This window comes from Macrotis lagotis, chromosome 1 (genome assembly GCF_037893015.1).
Source record: "Macrotis lagotis isolate mMagLag1 chromosome 1, bilby.v1.9.chrom.fasta, whole genome shotgun sequence".
Taxonomy (NCBI): Eukaryota; Metazoa; Chordata; class Mammalia; order Peramelemorphia; family Peramelidae; genus Macrotis; species Macrotis lagotis.
This window is the reverse complement of record NC_133658.1, coordinates 884,820,591-884,838,347: the sequence shown is the minus strand read 5'-3', so window position 1 is coordinate 884,838,347 and position 17,757 is coordinate 884,820,591. Positions and strand designations below refer to the sequence as shown.

General features: G+C 41.4%; 1 protein-coding gene across 1 annotated transcript in view; it reads right to left on the bottom strand.

Annotated features, from left to right (window-relative positions):
* GPR157 (G protein-coupled receptor 157) overlaps positions 1 to 11,555 on the bottom strand; it is a 41,652-nt gene extending 30,097 nt beyond the window's left edge. The window contains exon 1 of the mRNA XM_074218528.1: positions 10,793 to 11,555. Coding sequence (XP_074074629.1) covers positions 10,793 to 11,187 — 395 coding nt within the window. The 5' untranslated portion in view covers positions 11,188 to 11,555. The remainder of the gene's footprint in view (positions 1 to 10,792) is intronic.
* Between the last annotated feature and the right edge of the window lie 6,202 nt (positions 11,556 to 17,757).

The window sequence follows — 17,757 nt, the reverse complement described above, 5'->3', positions numbered from 1 at the left end:
GGAACAATTTATTTTGGGGACACTAGGAGAGTATGTTTCTGTGTGTGCTAATATTTGCTTTTTTTTAAGTGTTAACTCACATTTTGCTGATGAGGAGACTTTTTATTTTCCTCTACTCTTTCAATCTGGCCCTGTGGGAAGCAGATTACAAAGAAAAGAACCCTAACTCTGGGATGGTAATCATTCTGAGTTAAACACTTCCTCCAGTGGGAAATGGTTAACGAGCACTGTCATCTTTCTTGGCCATAGACCTACAAAGGTCCTGGTTCTGCTGGGACAGAGATGAGAATATACCAAAGAAGTGGGATGTCATCTGGGATGTTTCACAGCTGTGGAAGCAGCCCTACATCCCTGTCTGATTCTTGTCCATCCTGTTCTCAGGAGGGGAGCTAGAGCAGCTACTCAATCACAATGGAGTCCTTCCTTTCATTTGGGTGGTGCTTGGGGAATACTTCCATGTTTACATGTTGGCCCTCATTCTTGGTCACCTGACCCATCCACCTCCTTTTCTGATCCAGGGTAACTCCGACAAACAGATCCTGCTGTTGAAATGTAATAATAGATAATGATAGTTTTTTTTCCTAAACTATTCTCCTGGTTTAAAAAAAAAGGTTGTTTTCTTTTGATTTATTCCCCCTTATGGTTACCTTTACCAGTAGGTAAAAAGTCAATGATTATCCTCCCTTATGTTAATTACAAACTAAGGAAGACAAAGATCAGGATGCTGAAAGACTTGTCCTTCCCTCCTGATGCTTAGAGTTCAAGAAGAGATAACAATCAGAGAGTTTTGTAATAAGGATGGTAGGCTTTGAGGAAGAACTGGGTAACTGAATATTGTGAAACCTTCATGGTCAGGCCACCAAGGAGGTTAATGATTTTCCCCATTCTTTGTTTTTAGATAAATATGCCAGTCTCCCTCATTTCTGGATGGTCATTATCTTTAATGGCCTCCACCTATAAGTAGGTGGTAAATCTCAGAGAATAAAACTTCCTGTTTAAACTATATTTTCTGTCAATTTTGTTTTAACCCTATATTTTTAAAATTTTTACACTTTGGGGGTTCACACTCCCTACAGTTAATTGGATCCTTGAAGATAATCCGGCTTTTGGCAAATAACTTTATGGAATTCCTAGAGTATTGTCTGATTTATAAAAAAGTTAAATGGTAGGGTAACAAGGTAGTATAGTGGATAGAGCACTGGCACTGGAGTCAGGAGGACCTGAGCTCAAATCTGGTCACAGACACAATATTTACTTAGCTATGTGACCTTGGGCAAGTCACTTAACTCCATTGCCTCGCAAAAATCCAACAACAAAAAAATTGAAATGGTTTAGGTTGATCCAAACCTAAACATTCATTCCAAGCCTAACACTCTCATAATAATACCATGCTCTCCAAGAAGTAGCTTTGTCCTTACAAACATTTCTTAAACCAGAAGTTAACCACGATAATAAATAATAGTCCAATATTACCCATACTCATTTCTGTTTGTCAAATGCTTTCCTTATAACAAGCCAGAACTTTGCACATATATATTCAATATATAAAAATATATATGCAATGTATAATATATGTAATATACAATATCTATGCAATATATACTATCTATACTGATATATGCAAAATATAATGCCAATATCAACATTAATATCAATATCAGTATCTTAAGGACAGGCACTGTGTTTTGCCTCTTTTTTGTATCCCCAGAGCTTAGCACAGTGGTGGGCAGATAGTAGATACTTCATAAATGTTAATCGACTGAGTGAATAATGACCAGATGGCCTCTGAGAGTCTTTCCATCTACAGCTCTGCCATCCTATTATTATCCCAAATAGATGGCATTTATTTTTGATTTATAATATCCTGTTTGATATTTTATATTTCTATATCAATATATTGATAAGGTATTGATATATAATAATTGATAATAAACATTTAAAATAATTCTTGAATGAAGCAAATTTGATAGGGGTTTTCAATGCAGTTCTCCTCACTTAAAGGCCAGCAGTGTGTCATGTTGCTTTGTGTACAATGGATGAGGGGGATTAAATATATATATTTTAAAAATAGATATACCTACACACATATCTGCACATATATATAGTATATTTCTTGTACTAGAAGTATGTGTGTATTTGCTATATATATTTAATATTCATTTTGTTTTTCTTTGAGAACAAAGAACAATCATGCTAGAATGTGTGTGTATATATATATATATATATATATATATATATGTATATATTAGATAAATATGCCAGTCTCCCTTATTTCTGGTGGCCACTATCTTTAATGGCCTCCACCTATAAGTAGAGAATAAAACTTCCTGTTTAAACTATATTTATTTCCTGTCAATTTTGGGAATATTCTCATATAACCCTCAGAGAAAACAGCCTTTTCTAAATTGCTTATCTTATCACCCTTTGATGGGCAGCTAGATGGTACTATAGACTCATCTTCAGGAATTCAAGCTGTGTGACCTGGGCACCCTGCATGCCTCAGTTTCCTCATCTATAAAATGAACTGGAGAAGGAAATGGAAAGCTCCAGGATCTCTGCCCCCAAAAAACCCCAAATGGGGTCCAGAAAAACAGGACATGGCTGGATGGACTGAATGACCATATGACAAATCACTCTTTGAGATGATACATTTGGAACTCACCTTCTACCTTCCACACTGAGCACTGGATGGAATAAGAGCAGGTGAGCCTACTTACCTAAAGCAAAAGGTAGTCAAGTCAGACTTTGCTGAAAGGAAGTATTGCTAAACCATTAAATGGGGGCCCAAGGGAAACAGGGGGAACCTTCTTCCTGAGAGAGATTTGAAAAAGATTGATTTTCATCTATCTGGAATAAAAGCAAGATGGCAGAGTTGGAGTTGGAAGGGCTTTCAAAGGCTACCTGGCCAACTATTCATTCAGTTGATAAACTTTTATGAAGCACCTACTGTCTAGCCAGAACTGTGCTAAGCGCTGGGGATATAAAAAGAGGCAAAAAATAGTGCCTGTCCTCAAAACACTGACAACTAAGGGGACTTTAATGGTCTACACTCCTCTTTTATGACTCAGGACAAGTGGGATGCAAAGGAAAGAATTCCAAATTCAGGGTCACAGGATCCAAGTCCAAACTTCAACTCTTACTTATTATCTTTGAAAATTTGAAAGTCACCACCTTTCTGGGTCTCAGTTTCTTCATTTGTAAAATGAGGTAAAGCACACTTGACTTCCATGTTGACTGTGTGACCTTGGGCAAGTCACTACCTCTCTGGTAGTTCTCACTTGATTCATCCTGGGTAGTTGTGAGATTCCATCCCAGAAAGTACTTTGTAAGTTGAAGCCATTGTGGAAATAGCTATTATTAAATTATCACTTTTATAGAAAAGATTTGGGGAGTAGCCCTTACTAACCTGCTGAATATGGGAGGTTCTAAGTCATTAAGAAAGGGAACCTGTCAAGCAGGTTTTTCCTTTTATTCACTAGTGCTTTTTTCCAAGTCAGACAAATTAATCCAAGTTCCAAGGGCTGACAAAGAGCTGGGGACCTAAATTTTTCCAACTGTACTCAGTCTAAAGCAGAGGTCATTCAATGATTCAATGTGTAACTGCATGGTAGGTTTCTCTGTGTGTGTGTCCCAAATCATATTGAACAGACATGCTGGATAATACTCTTATCTCTCATAGTTGGAAAAGGGAAGTTCAGTGGAGTATTCTCCCTCCTCTCTCCTCTTTTTTATCCCTCTGACAGATTTTCCTTAACAGGAAAAATTCCTCGAGAGTCCCCACTGAGGAGAAATAAGAGTTGTGTGTTTTTTTTAATCTGTACTTTGTTCCAATGGCCAAGTTGGGCCTTCCAAAGAATAAGAAACAAATCTCCTGCATTGATCTCCCTGGTTACCTTAATCTTAAAATGAATAGTGTATTTAATGGTACCCTTGGTGACACCACTGACCCATAGTTATTTCTTCCCACCCCCTTCTTTCTGGTGAGTCAGGTATTTTAATGACTTTTTCCCCAAGTCCATCAAAAGCAAAAAAAAAAAAAAAAAAGGCAGGAGGAAGGAAAGCTAGAAGAAAAGTCACTTTTCTAGTACTCCATAGTCTATAATCTCCTTGAAGTCAGGGATTGGATATCTGTGCCCCCAGCTCCCAGAACAAGGCCTGAAAAAACCTACAGGTGACTCCAATAGACTCAATATTGAGTCACCTAAATAAAATCATAAACTCTTTGAAGTCTGAAATCAGGCCACACTCTTCTCTCTGTTTCTAATACCTAGCTAACACAGCATTCAAAACAGAGTTGGTACTTAATAAAAGGTTTGCAACTAATGACAATGATGAGAAGCAGCACGGAGGGCTCCTGTTACATTATTTGAGTGTCTTTAAAAGAAGTCATTTATCTAGTTCCCTCAACTATAAAATGAGGATGGTGGTCTCTGCCCTCACTCCTAGCATTGTTCAACAAATGAGATAATGTATTAAAGGAATTTGCAAACTTTAAAATGCTAGAAAATGACTATTATTATTATTATAATATTCCATGGCCTAAAGCTAGAAACAATCTTGTTATTATAACTATTACCATCTGAAAGTCCCACCAATTTTACTTTTCTAGAAATTAAAAGAATTGGGAGGTTTAGTTTTGAGAATTAAATTGGGTGGCAAGGAGGATAAAGAGGGTAATGACTTTCAAAGGTGGGGCCCTCTTCTCACACCTACTTTTTTGTACATGAGTCAGTTGTGATATATATAACAATAACCAGGTTAGAGACTCTCTGGGTAAGAGCCCAACCCAGTCTGGGCATGAGGATACAAAAGAGAAAAGAAAGTCTCCTCCCCGGCAATAGCAGACTTTAAAATGTTCAATGATGTTTATATCATTGATTTTCAGGGAATTGACTGAAGCTTAGGGCATAGAGATCCCATTAATCAAATGAAATAATAACTGTTAAAATTATTATTACATTTGATCATTCTCTCCCTTCCCTTCCCCTTCTCTGGGGGGGGGGGGGGGCGGAGGTTAAATGGGAAATAAAATGAATAGATATCAGGTCCTAAGTTTAGGAACATCGATTTAGAGTTGAAAAGAATTCCAGAAGCCATCCAGCCTAGTCAATCAATCAATGAACATTTATTAATTTCCAGATACTGTTTAGCACTGGAGATTAAAATTAAGGTAAAAGATAGCTGTCTCTCCTCCAAGGAGTTCATGGCCTAGTGAGGAAAAGAACATGCAAGCAATTATGAACTCTATAGGAAAAATGGAAGCTATTGACATGGGAAGGCACTAGAATTAAGAGGGCTTAGGAAAAGCTTCCTGTAGAAGATGGGACTTTAGTTGGAACTTGAAGGCAGCCAGGAGGAAGGAGATGAGGGAGGAGGACATTCTACATACGAGTGTTAGGCAGAGAAAAAATGGAGAGTCAGATGTGAAGTGATCTGTGCAAAGGAGGCCAGTGTCACTACATCACGGACTATGTGGAGGGAAGTAAGATGTAAGAAGAATGGAAAGGTAAGAAGGGTCTGGGTTATGGAGAGCATTAAGAACCAAACTTCTGACTCTATTGTCAGTGTTCTTTCAATGGAACCTCCACTTTTTTCATCTATACAAAGAAAATAAAAGTATTGGAAATCCTTCCCAGGGTTTTTTCCTGTGTTGCTTGGGAAACCTTAGAGTAGTAGAGAACTAACAAGCTACTGTCATCTTATGTCTTTGGCCTTGGGCAGCTGTTGGACTGGAGGGACCCTGGGAGCTATATCTTAATCAAATCCTTTTTCCTCTCTCATAGAGAGACTCAAGTTAGGAATAGAAAAGGTCTGATCATTAGGAGCTAGGAAGCTGTTTTGGAGCATGTAACTGTGGTGATGAGAAGAAGGGAAGGAAAAAAAAACTTCACAGCAGACAACCACCAAAGGATTTGTTTTCACCTTGAAGGCAGGATGTTCTGTTCTAACATAAAGTCTGTGATCCTAACTAGGGGCTCTGCAACATCCCAGGCAGACTGAACCAGGACCCTAGTTGTCTCTCCTGTCAAAACAACTCCAAGGAAGCATTTAGTCTTCCTTTCAGCTTCCTATTAACCTCACTTCTTAGAAGTTTATTGATATAGAAAAGGAAAAAAAAATTAGATGAACCTTGAGGTCCCTCTGGAACACAGAGAAAGAAGGAAGCTAAGCTGAAATCCAAGCATGAATTTTTAAAAACCATGATTCTAAACGTGATGCTGCCAACAGAGTTTCTGAGTATTATCCCAGTGACCTCCTAATGGGTTTCTCTACTTCTAGTGTCCAATCCATTGTTCTCTGAACAGTTGTCAAATGAATTGTGAGACACAATTATGACCAAGTCTCTCTCTATAACCTTCAGGACCCCCGCTGAGTGAAGGTTAGCTTCCTTTGCTAAGAGTATAAACCCCTTCATAGCCTAATTCCAACCTACTTTGCTTATTTTTCTATTTAAAATTATTTTTATTATAAACTTAACAACCTTCATCTAACAAGATTTCAGTAAAGAAAGAAGAAAGTTTATAGTTCATGAAACCATAAAACCTCTGATATTTTCTAGAAGAAAAAGTATGTACTTACACTATCATTTAACATGACAGTAATTACCATTTGTATCTCCTGATCTTTTTTTCTTCTTTTAATTTTTCTTCCTTTATTGATTTGGTTTTTTTGGAAAAAAAAATTTCTGTCACTACTCATTAAATTCCCCCCCAAACCTAAATAGAAGTCCTCTCCCTGGTAACAAATAAGAAGAGTCAAGCAAAACAAATGAACACATTAGTTAAGTCAGAAAATGTCTGTCTTCTAACATACTTCTGGACAATTACTTTTAGCCAAAATATGGAAAGCCTCTTTGGTCATCAGTCTTCTGAAATTCTCATTGCTCTCTTTGTTGGTCAGAATCCTGAAGGCTTTCATAGACATTGTCCTTTAAACTACTGTTACAGACTTTTTTCCCCTTACATTACTCCCCTCCTCTTCACATACTCATCTCCAACATCTCATTTTCTACCTGGCTACACTCATTTTGGACTTCTTTATTGAACTCTTTATCTCATCCTGCAAGATCCAATTAGCTTCAGTACTCACTCCCTATCAGGACCCCCTGCCCCTCTGTCTGGAGGGTGGAACCTTAAACTTTCATTTAAGAAAAGGAGACCAGGGTAAACAGCTCTTCATTCACCCCCACCATAGTGTTCTTTGTAGACTTGCTTTTCCACCATGCTCCTCCCCCACCTACCCCCCCCCCCCAGATTTCTCACCTTCTCACTACTTAGTTTTATTTAGGGTGTTGCCTTTTTCCATTAGATTATAAAATCCTTGAGATTATAAATTATTAATTAGCTATTAGCATAGTGCCTGGCCCTTAATAGATTCTGAAAAATGCTTGGAAATGATCTGGTTATTTGTTGTCTCCCCTATTACAATGTAAACTCCTAAAGGGCAAGAGATGTTTCGTTTTTGTCTCAGCCAGATATGCCTACGTCTTCAACAAATAATTGTTGAATGATGAATATCGTGGAACAAGCTAGTCCCTGAAAGGTAGTAATCTTTAGTGATTGGAATAAAGGACAGATAAGATCGAAGAAGCAGAGATATTCACCTCTTTCCTGCTCTCAAAGCGGTGACTTAACTACCAATCGACTCCAAGATATTTCCCCAGACTGGGGATAATACTAATAATAGTCAGAATTTATATAATACTTTAGAATTTGCAAAATGCTTTACAAACATCTCCTATCCTAATAATTCTGCGAGGTAGGCACTATTATTGTTCCCATTTTATAGATAAGGAACCTGAGGCAAACAGTTTAAGTGACTTGTCCAGAATTACACATAGTAAGTATCTGAGGCAGGTCTTGCTGGACTCTAGGTCCAACATGCTGTCTATGTTACTAGCTATCTAGCAAATTGGGGCTAGAAAGAAATGTAGAAATTACCCACATTCAGATCTCATTTTATGATGAACACTAAGGAACTCAGTCATGATTCAAACTCTAAACCCAGAATTCTTTGCATTGTACAATCTGCAAGCTCTACACATCCTGTGTGATTCTATGGTTGCTTCATAGAAGAATGTCCCATCCTAGTGAAGGACTTCCTCTAGGTCTTTTTTTTGAAATGAGATGCCAGGGACTAGGGCTGTTTGGCATCTAGCCAGATCTCATTCCTGATATTCCTCTTCTGATCAGTGTTATATCCCTCAATTCATATCCTCCTTAAAGTTAACTGGCTCCATGAAAACAAAAACTTTTGGCAAAACAGATTTGTATAAGACCTGGGGAGTTGCTGAAGGGTCAAGTGTCAAGTAACCTACCCAAAGTCACAAAGCTAACATGTCAAATGATAGATTCAAGTGTGTGCTAGTAAATGTTTAACAACCAGCTCTCCACAAACTAAAAAAAAAAGTCAGGATGACACACTTTCTTAAGTGTCTCAAGAAACACACAATTTCTCCATAACTTTGTTAAATGGTCAAAACAATAAACAAATCCTGCTTTATAACTTTTGCTGATTTCCAAGGTCTAAAAGTTCAAATTGAAATCAGCCATGTATAAGCTGGTTCTAGCATACCCCTAGATGGATTGTAATCTAGGTCTTTCTAACTCCAAAGCCCAGAGCCTTGATTCTCTTATTCTACCACCCCAGGTGACAATACCTTGTCCTGTAAAACTTTTCTCAAACTTTCATACGTCTCCCCTCAGAAAATGTAAACTCTATGAGTTCAGGGAGTGCATCAGTTTTGCTTTTTTGTCTTCATGTCCCCAAAGTCTAGCACAAAGTAGGTGCTTAATTAATGTCAGTGGATTGGATGACCTGACTGATACTCCCTTCTCACATGTCATATTTCAGTAGAGGTTTAAACTGATAAAGGTATTGTTCTCTATAATAGACTTGTGATGTGTGTGAGGTCCACAGTTCAAAGAATATTTTCCCATTTTACAGACAAAGAAGTTCTCAAAGCTCTAAGTGTCTCAAGTGTCTTGTTCTTCAAACCCCAAGCAAAGTTGAGTCTCTGGGTACTCCACCATAACCTTGAAAACAACTGCGATCACACAGGCTAACAACTCTCTTTTCCCTTGACAGGCTGTTGATGGATTTCTTAGACTGAATGGATTGGGATGAGCAACACAGAATAGCAATAGAGAGGAAGATATCAAAGAAATACGGTGGACTTCCCAACTCTGCTACTGGGGACTCTTCAGGCAAACCTTCCCAAAATCCTTAGCTGGTTAACAGGCTACAGTACTAAAAGTTGGATGGACTGGGAGAGAGGCGGAAGGAACCAGCACCTATGTGACAGGCACTAACAAATCCTCTCAACTGAGTCACTGGCAAAAGAGAAAGGGGGGATGGAGGGGGGATGGAGGGGAGAGAGAGACAGAGAGACAGAGACAGAGAGAGACAGAGACAGAGAGAGACAGAGAGAAGGGAGGGAAGAAGGGGAGAGAGGAAGAAAAGAAGAATAGATGGAGAGAGATGAAAGAGATGAAGACATAAAAGAGAGAGGGATTGAGAAGAGGAGAGAAAGGGAAAGAGGAGGGAGAGAGAGAGAGAGAGAGAGAAAGAAATAGGAGGAAATCAAAGGAGTACTTTATTTTGAAATGGGACTTGGGTTCAAATCCCAGTTTTTCCACTTTGAGCATGTGTGTAACCTTGGGAAAATCATACTTTCATAGATTCATAACTATAAGGAATGTCAGAAATTATCTCTTTTACCCCTTCATTTTCTAGCAGAAGTTACTAAGACCCATGGAAATTAAGCAGCCTGCTCAAGTCAAAGATGTAATAAAAGCATCAGTGCTAGGTGTCACTTCTATGGACCTTGGTTTCTTCATCTGGAAAAGGCAGGGATTAGACAGACCTCTACTAGATGATTTCTAGCATTTCTTCTAGCACTAAACCTACATAGTTTCCTTTCAGGGTCTCCTTTAGGGGAGGACCACCTCTATAAAGCCAAAGTGGACAAATTCCCTAAGAGGGTAACCACTCACTAACTTCCAAATGCTAGAGTCTTATCCTGCTCCCTCTTCCCACCTAAAACAGTAAATGAATTCAGGGTTGGTCACCTTACTGACCTCTCAGTGAACTGACTTTGGTCATGTTCATTAAGTGGCTTTACTTATCCACATGCGTTACAGACCCAAAGACAAGTTGTCAGAGGTCGAAGACCTCTCAGAGCTTTGGGGCCTCTTCTGGAAAATGAGGAGCTGGGCCTTGATGGCCTCTGAGGTGCCTTCTACTTGTCTATTTATCTTAGGTGAAAAGAAATCCCTTCTGTTCCATCCTATAAGAGGGCTCACCTATAGACTTTGCTTGTAGATTTCCCACCAAGGGAAAACAGACTTCCAAGCCAACTAACTCCCTTAGCCATTCATTCTGTCCAAAAGTACTTGGCACAGCTAAGGGTGTTTAACAAAAGTCCTATCCATCCTTCCCTCCTTTCCTCCTTCCTTCCTTCCTTCCTTCCTTCCTTCCTTCCTTCCTTCCTTCCTTCCTTCCTTCCTTCCTTCCTTCCTTCCTTCCTTTCACACCAAGAACAGACCAGTATACTCTTTCATCCAGAATACAACCTAGAAAATACTTCAAAGAAAGCAATGTGTAACTCTAAATGATAGATAACACCCCCCTAACACCAATCCCCAGTTAATCATCAGGTTTTTATGAGCTACAATCGCATTCCAACAAAAGGGACCATAAGGAGCTTACACTGAAGCACAACTTTAAAAAAACGAGATTCTGCCTAGAAAGCAACTGAGGAGAGAAGGGGTGCATGGGAGCTCTGACCCACCTGATGATGTGGAAGCAATAGAGGAGCCGAGGCCCAGCCCAGGGGCCCTGGCTGCTGCGGACGATGGTGATGTACAAGTAGACGGCGATAGAGACGGTCCAGAAGAAGGAGCTGGTGTTGGCGAAGGTGGAGAGGGCTCCCTGCACCACACAGTCCCAGGTGGTGGCCTGGAAGTCCTGCAGGACCCCGTAGAAATAGGAGGCGGCCGACAGCAGGTCGGCCAGGGACAAAAACAGGAGCAGCTGCCGAGCTCGGCTCCTTAGGTCCGGCCACAAGGCGTGGGTGCCTATGAGGAGGCTGGAGCCCAAGAAGGAGAGGACGCACGACAGGAGGACCACGATCTTCTCCGAAGGATAGACCTCGGTTGGGGGTGCAGCCTTCAGGGGGCGCAGCATGGCCAGGGAGAGGAAGGGGCAAAGGGGCTGTAGGACGAGGGGCTTCCGGGGGGGGTGACCGAGGAGAGGGCAGGAGAGGAGAGAGTGCGAGCGGCAGCGGGAGGAGAGAGCGAGGCAAGATGCTGGAGAGTGCCGGCCGATGAAGGGAAAGAATTAAGAATGGGAAAGGAAGCGGCTGGAGAGGAAGAGCCAGGGGTTCTTAGGGAAAGTGGAAAGGGCTGGGGGGTGGGGGGAGGGGGAAAGGGAGTCCGGGAAGAGGCAGGAGAAGGGGGGGCTGAGCAAAGAGGCCACGGGAGAAAGGCAGAAGGGGGAGCCCCGAGAGGGGAGAAGTATGGGGGAGAGGGAAAGTTGGGGGGGCAGGAGGAAAGGGCGGTGGAACTTCAGCCAGATCGAGTTCGCAGTGGCTGCTGCCGCCGGGGCAGAGGGGTGCGGGGGGGGGTGGTTGGAGAGCCCCGGGGCAGCCGCCCTTACTGCTCGGGTCCCAGCGCCGCGCACCCCGACCCGCCGGTCCGCCCCCTCTCGCCGCGGGGCGGCGAAGGGACCTGAGCCCCAAGATTCCGGCGGAGCTCCGCCCCGGCCCCGCCCCGGTCCGGCCCTCGCGGCTCAGCTGGCCACAGCTGCCGGCCACCCCTGCCCCTCACGCCGCTGCCCCTGCTGCGGCTGCCCCCCTCCTACTCCTGCCAATGTCCCTGCTGGAGTGGGGGGGGGGAGGTGACCGGATGGATGATGGATGACCCAAGGTGGCAGGAGAAGGTCCAGCCGGCTGTGGGTGCCGGGATGTCTGGGGTGCAGGAGGGAGGGTCCTTGGGGGAAAGTCCAGGCCGCTGCCACCTCCGCTGCTCCACCCCGCGGACACCCAGGACTCCGTGGCCATGCCCCCCCCCCCCCCCCCCCCCCCACCTTTCTGGAAGGCTTGACATTTCTAGGACGTGTTCCTCTAGCTTTCTTTTCCTTTTTCCCTGTGGTCCCGGGCCCTTGGTCGGCCAGAGAAACAAGAAGCAGGTGCTTTCTGTTTAAGTCACTTAGGAAGGGCCGGAATTCCCCCAGGACCCTCCCTCCTGAGCCCAAGATAGCCCGGCACCCACAGCCGGCTGGCTCTTCTCTTGGGTGGGACACAGTGCAAATATCACCGTCACCTGTCGCCTCGCTTGACCAAAATGTTCCCTGACATCCAGATCTGTGCTCTGATGTGGCAGACACCTCTTCTTTTTTAAGGAAACAAACTTATTCATCATCAGTTGTAGGCCAGGCACTGTGTTAATCACTTTATAAAATGAGTTCATTTGAGTGTTGTTTTGAAATCACATTACTTCCCTCCTCCTTCCCTTTGCCTACATAGTATTAAATGAGAGTCCAAGTGGAGAGAGCTCACCTCCTACTCAGGAGGACCTGAATTCAAGTCTTGCTTCTGACTGTCAGGCATGGGCAAGTCAAGGATCTCTCGGTGGCTTCTGGCAGCTCTAAGATGATCGCTCAAAAGGGGTTCCTGATCTTTATCAATGAAGGGCAACTCCCACAATGGGAATGATAGGATCTCAGATTTAGAGCTGGAAGGATTTTTTTTTAGGTTTTTGCAAGGCAATAGGGCTAAGTAGCTTGGCCAAGGCCACACAGCTAGGTAATTAATAAATGTCTGAGGTCGGATTTGAACTCAGGGACTCCTGACTCCAGGGCTAGTGCTCTATCCACTGCGCTACCTAACCTCCTCTAGCTGGGAGCATTCTTTTTTTTTTCCAGTTTTTTGCCCATTCAGACAGAGCTACTGTAATTTTTTTTTGAACAAATGAATCCTCTCCTTTTTCCTTGATCTCTTTGAATTAGAGGCCCACTTGATGACATTTCTATGACAAAGGTTATGCATGGTTCCAAAGCTTTTTCTAGAATAGCTGGATCAATTCACAGATCCACCAACACAACAATTAACTCGTTTCTTTTTCCACTGCCCCTTCCTCATTAGTCATTTTCCTTTTTTTTTGTTTCCATGGTATACATTGATCCAAATTGAATGTGATGAGAGAGAAATCACATCCTTAAGGAAGAAACATAAAGTATAAAAGATAGCAAGATCAGACAACAAGATATCAATTTTTTTTTTTGCTGGAAGGATTCTTAAAGATTATCTGGTCCATTCATTTTATAGAAGAAGAAAAGGAGGCCCAGAGATGGATCCCCACAGTTTCTGAGGTCAGACTGCCTGACTCCAAGGCTAATCCCATATCCTAGGTCACCTTATCAAATCACTGATCTGGGTTCTTCCTTTCTGCCTTTTTGAAAGGAAGCTGGAAACCACTTTGGCATGCCCACTTCTGAAGATGAAAGATAGTGGCTTTGTAAGATAGAGGGAGTGAAAGAGAGACCCCTTGATTCTTGATATTAGTAAAGATCTTTATCATTACCTTCTCCCTCTTTAAAAGCCTGCAAAGAAATGGACTAACTTAACTGTTGAGAGTTAATATGCCTCCCCCAAAAGTTTGATATTGTTTTCCATTATTATTGCATCATGATGTTTTAGGAACTTATTTTAGGCATTAGTTATGAATTATGTGACCTCAGACCAGCCAGTGGGCTCTAACCATGATGGATTATCTCCCTCTGCAAAGTATCTTGGGCAAACAACCAGGATTTCCCAGCAGAGAAGCCAGGACTCAGATCCCATTCATATTTCCTTTATGATGAAAAGTCTGGAGTGGTCCCAACAAACACTCCACACATAGAAATTCAATTCACAAAACATTATTTTTTTCATTATAAATATTTTATTTATTTGTTTTTCCAACTATGTGTGATGGCAGTTTTTACCAATCTTTTTTTTTTCAGTTTTGAGTTATACATTTTCCTCCCTCCCTTCCTTCCCTTCTCTCTAGCCCTGACAGAGAGCAATCTAATATTGATTCTATATTTATATCCATGCTAAACCTAGATCCATGTTGATCATTGTGAAAAAAAGAATCAAATACACATGAAAGAAAAAATAGAGAGAAAAAATGACATAATACATAAGACAACTTTTAAAAATTCAAGATATTAAGCTCTGGTCTTCGACTAAACTCCACACTTCCTTCTTTGGCTATGGATGGCATTTTCCATTATAAGTCTTTTAGAATTGTCTTTCATTATTGTATTGCTAAAATGAATAACTTCATGGTAGTTGATCATCATCCTATGTTATTGTTAGTGCATATAATATTCTTCTGGTTCTGCTCATTTCATTTTGTATCAATTCATGCAAGACTTTGCAGGCTTTTCTGAAATCCCATCCCTCATGGTTTCTTTTGGGCATTCCCCTCAATTTCCATTTCTTTGTCACTACAAAAAGAGCTGCTATGAATATTTTTGTAATGTGGGATTTTTTACCCCTTCTCATGATCTCTTCAGGATCAGAAAACATTTATTATCATCCGCTCTATCAAGCTAGGGAAATATAGGCAGGCAAACATGGAAATAGTAGGAAAACTTAACCAGTCCTTGTCTCCAAGGTGTTTACTTGAGGAGAATGTACATAAAGATAATCATAACATAGGGAGAGAGCCTGGTTCTCTGATTTCATTGGTTAGGGACCTCCCAGATAGTGAACCTCTACTAATGCACATTGTCACCTTCTTGCCAATTTATGACCTTAGAGAAATAGAGAACTGTCTGTTTAGGATTACCCAATCTGTGTATATGTCAGAGGTGGGATAAACCTGGGGTTTGGGTTTGGGTTTGGGTTCTTTATCTACTAAGTCATAGGACCTCTCAAATGCGAAAATATAGACAAAGTCATTTCAAGAGGGAAGGATCATGAATAACTAATTCCACAATAAAGAGAAGTTTCATATAGGAACCATCTAAGCAGAGCTTTGGAGGAAGCTAGGGATTCTCAGAGGCAGAGGTGGGTGTGGTGATGCACAGGCTGGACCCCAGAGGTCACTTCTAACCACCTCATTTTCCTGAGAAAGAAAGTGAAGTCAGAGTGAGACAGTGAATTACCCATAGCTTGGATGACAAATCAAAGATTCCAACTGCCTCATTTTTCTGATGATGGACTAGGGTCCAGAGGGACAAAGGCAAGGAGGATGAAATGGAGCATCCTGCTTGAGGAACTACTAATGAGTAGGTCAGTTTGACTGGAATGTAGAAGGGACCCATGGGAGACCAGAAACTCTCCAATGTTTCTGGCGTTCTGGCTCCCTTTGAAGTTGGATTCCATTTACATAGCTACATTCTTTCCATCTCTTCTTTCATAGTCTTAGCACTCCATCATTCTAGGGGGAAATTCCCAGGAAGCCAGGATGGATTTTTCATGTGCCCACCAGATGCCACCCTATCTGTGGCTGTCAAAACCAGCAGGTGACAAAAAGACATCTCCCCTTTCAACTGTTGTATCCCATTTGTCAGGCTAGACATAACCTATTAATACCCCATCATGGTGGCAAATGGGACATTTACTCATACTATTTGGGTATCATTTTCCCCCCAACACACAAACACATATACATACACACACATGCACACACACACACACACACACACACACACACACACCCAGTAGGAGCCTACACAAGAAACTCTGTTCTCAGCAGCTTTAGGGACACAAATGGGACAGGGTCCAACCAGGCACAGGATCATATCCCTTCTCCAGTTTCTACAAGTTTCACTAGAGAATTCTCCAATTTCTGAATTCACCCCTATCCTCATCGTGCTCTCATATGTGCCACCCCAGTGCTTAAAAATGAACCATGAAGACTTCTGGAATTGAGGAAAATGGTGGAACAAGAAGGTAGATGGTCCAATTTTCCTCTTTGGGTGTTTTGCCTATATTCATTATTACTATTGTGAAGAGATCCCCACCTAATAGCATTGTGGGTAGAAAGCTGACCTCAGAGTTAGGAAAAACTCTACTCAATTCTGACTTCTGACACTGAATGTATGTCCCTGGGCAAGTCAAGTATCCTCTCACTGATCCCAGGCAACACTCTGAGACTGAAAGTTACAAAAGTGACCTTTATTGGAAGGGGATTTCTTTATTGGGAGTCCCCAACACTGGAGAAATCACAGATATGGACCAAAAAGAAAAAAAAAGAAAAGAAAAAGCCCCACCAAAACCATACATTTATGTAGCATTTTCAGGTTTGTAAATATTTTTACATTCATTATCTCACGGGTTTTTTCCCTTTCATAAAAACCCTTTAATGATAATAATATTCTTTTCACTTTACAGATGAGGAAGAAGCTAAGAGGAAACAGAAGTGAAGTAAGGGTACAGGGTCACACAGTTACATTTATCTACATTTACAGATATAGAAACTGAGACCCAGAGCTATTACATTACATACAAATATCTGAGGTAGGATTTGAATCCACCTCTTCCTGACACCATATCCAGCATTCTACTTGGTCACATTGTCCATTAGTGCCTTAGTTTACCAGTTATCTATTACCTACACAAGACCCTTCAATTCCCTCAATCTTCTCAAAATAATTTTGAATGAGTATGTGTGTATTCATGGGATGTCTCCACCATACTCTTCCCTTTACTTTCCCCCTCCCAGCCCTAAGTAGAAAGTAAACTCTGATGGCAAGGACTGTTTGTGCAGGGGGTCATCTTTGTTTTTTTAGTACCTCGATCAATATTTGGGCAAGAAACCAATTTAACAAATTGTTGAATTGAATCAATTCTCAGAGCAACTGGGATTAACTTTCTGAAAGAACTCTTTCCTCTTCTGTTGTAAAATAAACAGATGTCTCCTCCCTAGAGGGAGAGAGGAAACACTCCTTTCCTTTCATGGACATCCGTAAACCCTGGGGCTGACAGAGCAACAGATGGATTGCTACCCATGACTAGGAAAGACTGAAAAAGAGGGTGATTTCTTCACAGTTCTGGAATTGGCTTCCTTCTCCTTTCAGTAGCCCAGTGATGGACATTTCTTCACTCAGAGTTTAAATTTTTGCCTAGCAATCATCAGAGATGATAACAGTTGGAATAATAATGTATGTTAGATATCATCTGGGTTATTTTGTCGTGCCCCTTTTTCTATTGACTTCTCAGAATTTTTTTTTAAAATATCTAACACAAACAATAAAGTATTACAAAGAAAACTAATTAGATTAAAATCATCAAAATATTTCTTAAAATTCTTGGACCCCATGTTAAAAGCCTCCAGCTTCTCCATTTGGTAGATGAGAAAAACAGGCTCTGAGTGTTATGGTATTATAGATTTAGATCTGGAAGGGACTCTCAAGTTCAACTAGTCTAACCCTGTCATTTTACAAATGAGGAAACTGGTCCTAGGTCATACTACATACTCAGATCCAGAAGACTTTCCTAGTTCTGGTTTCTGATGATGTGTGTGGGAGGTGATGTATGACAAACATGTGAATCGAATTTGAGTGAAAGGGTACTGAAAAGGAAACCTTGTAAAAGGGTCTTCCTAGGAGGCAGCTGGGTGGCACAGTGGATAGAGCACTGGCCCTGAAGTCAGGCATACCTGAGTTCAAATCTGGCCTCAGACACTTAATAATTACCTAGCTGTGTGGCCTTGGGCAAGCCACTTAACCCCCATTGCCTTGCAACCCCCCCCCCAAAAGGGT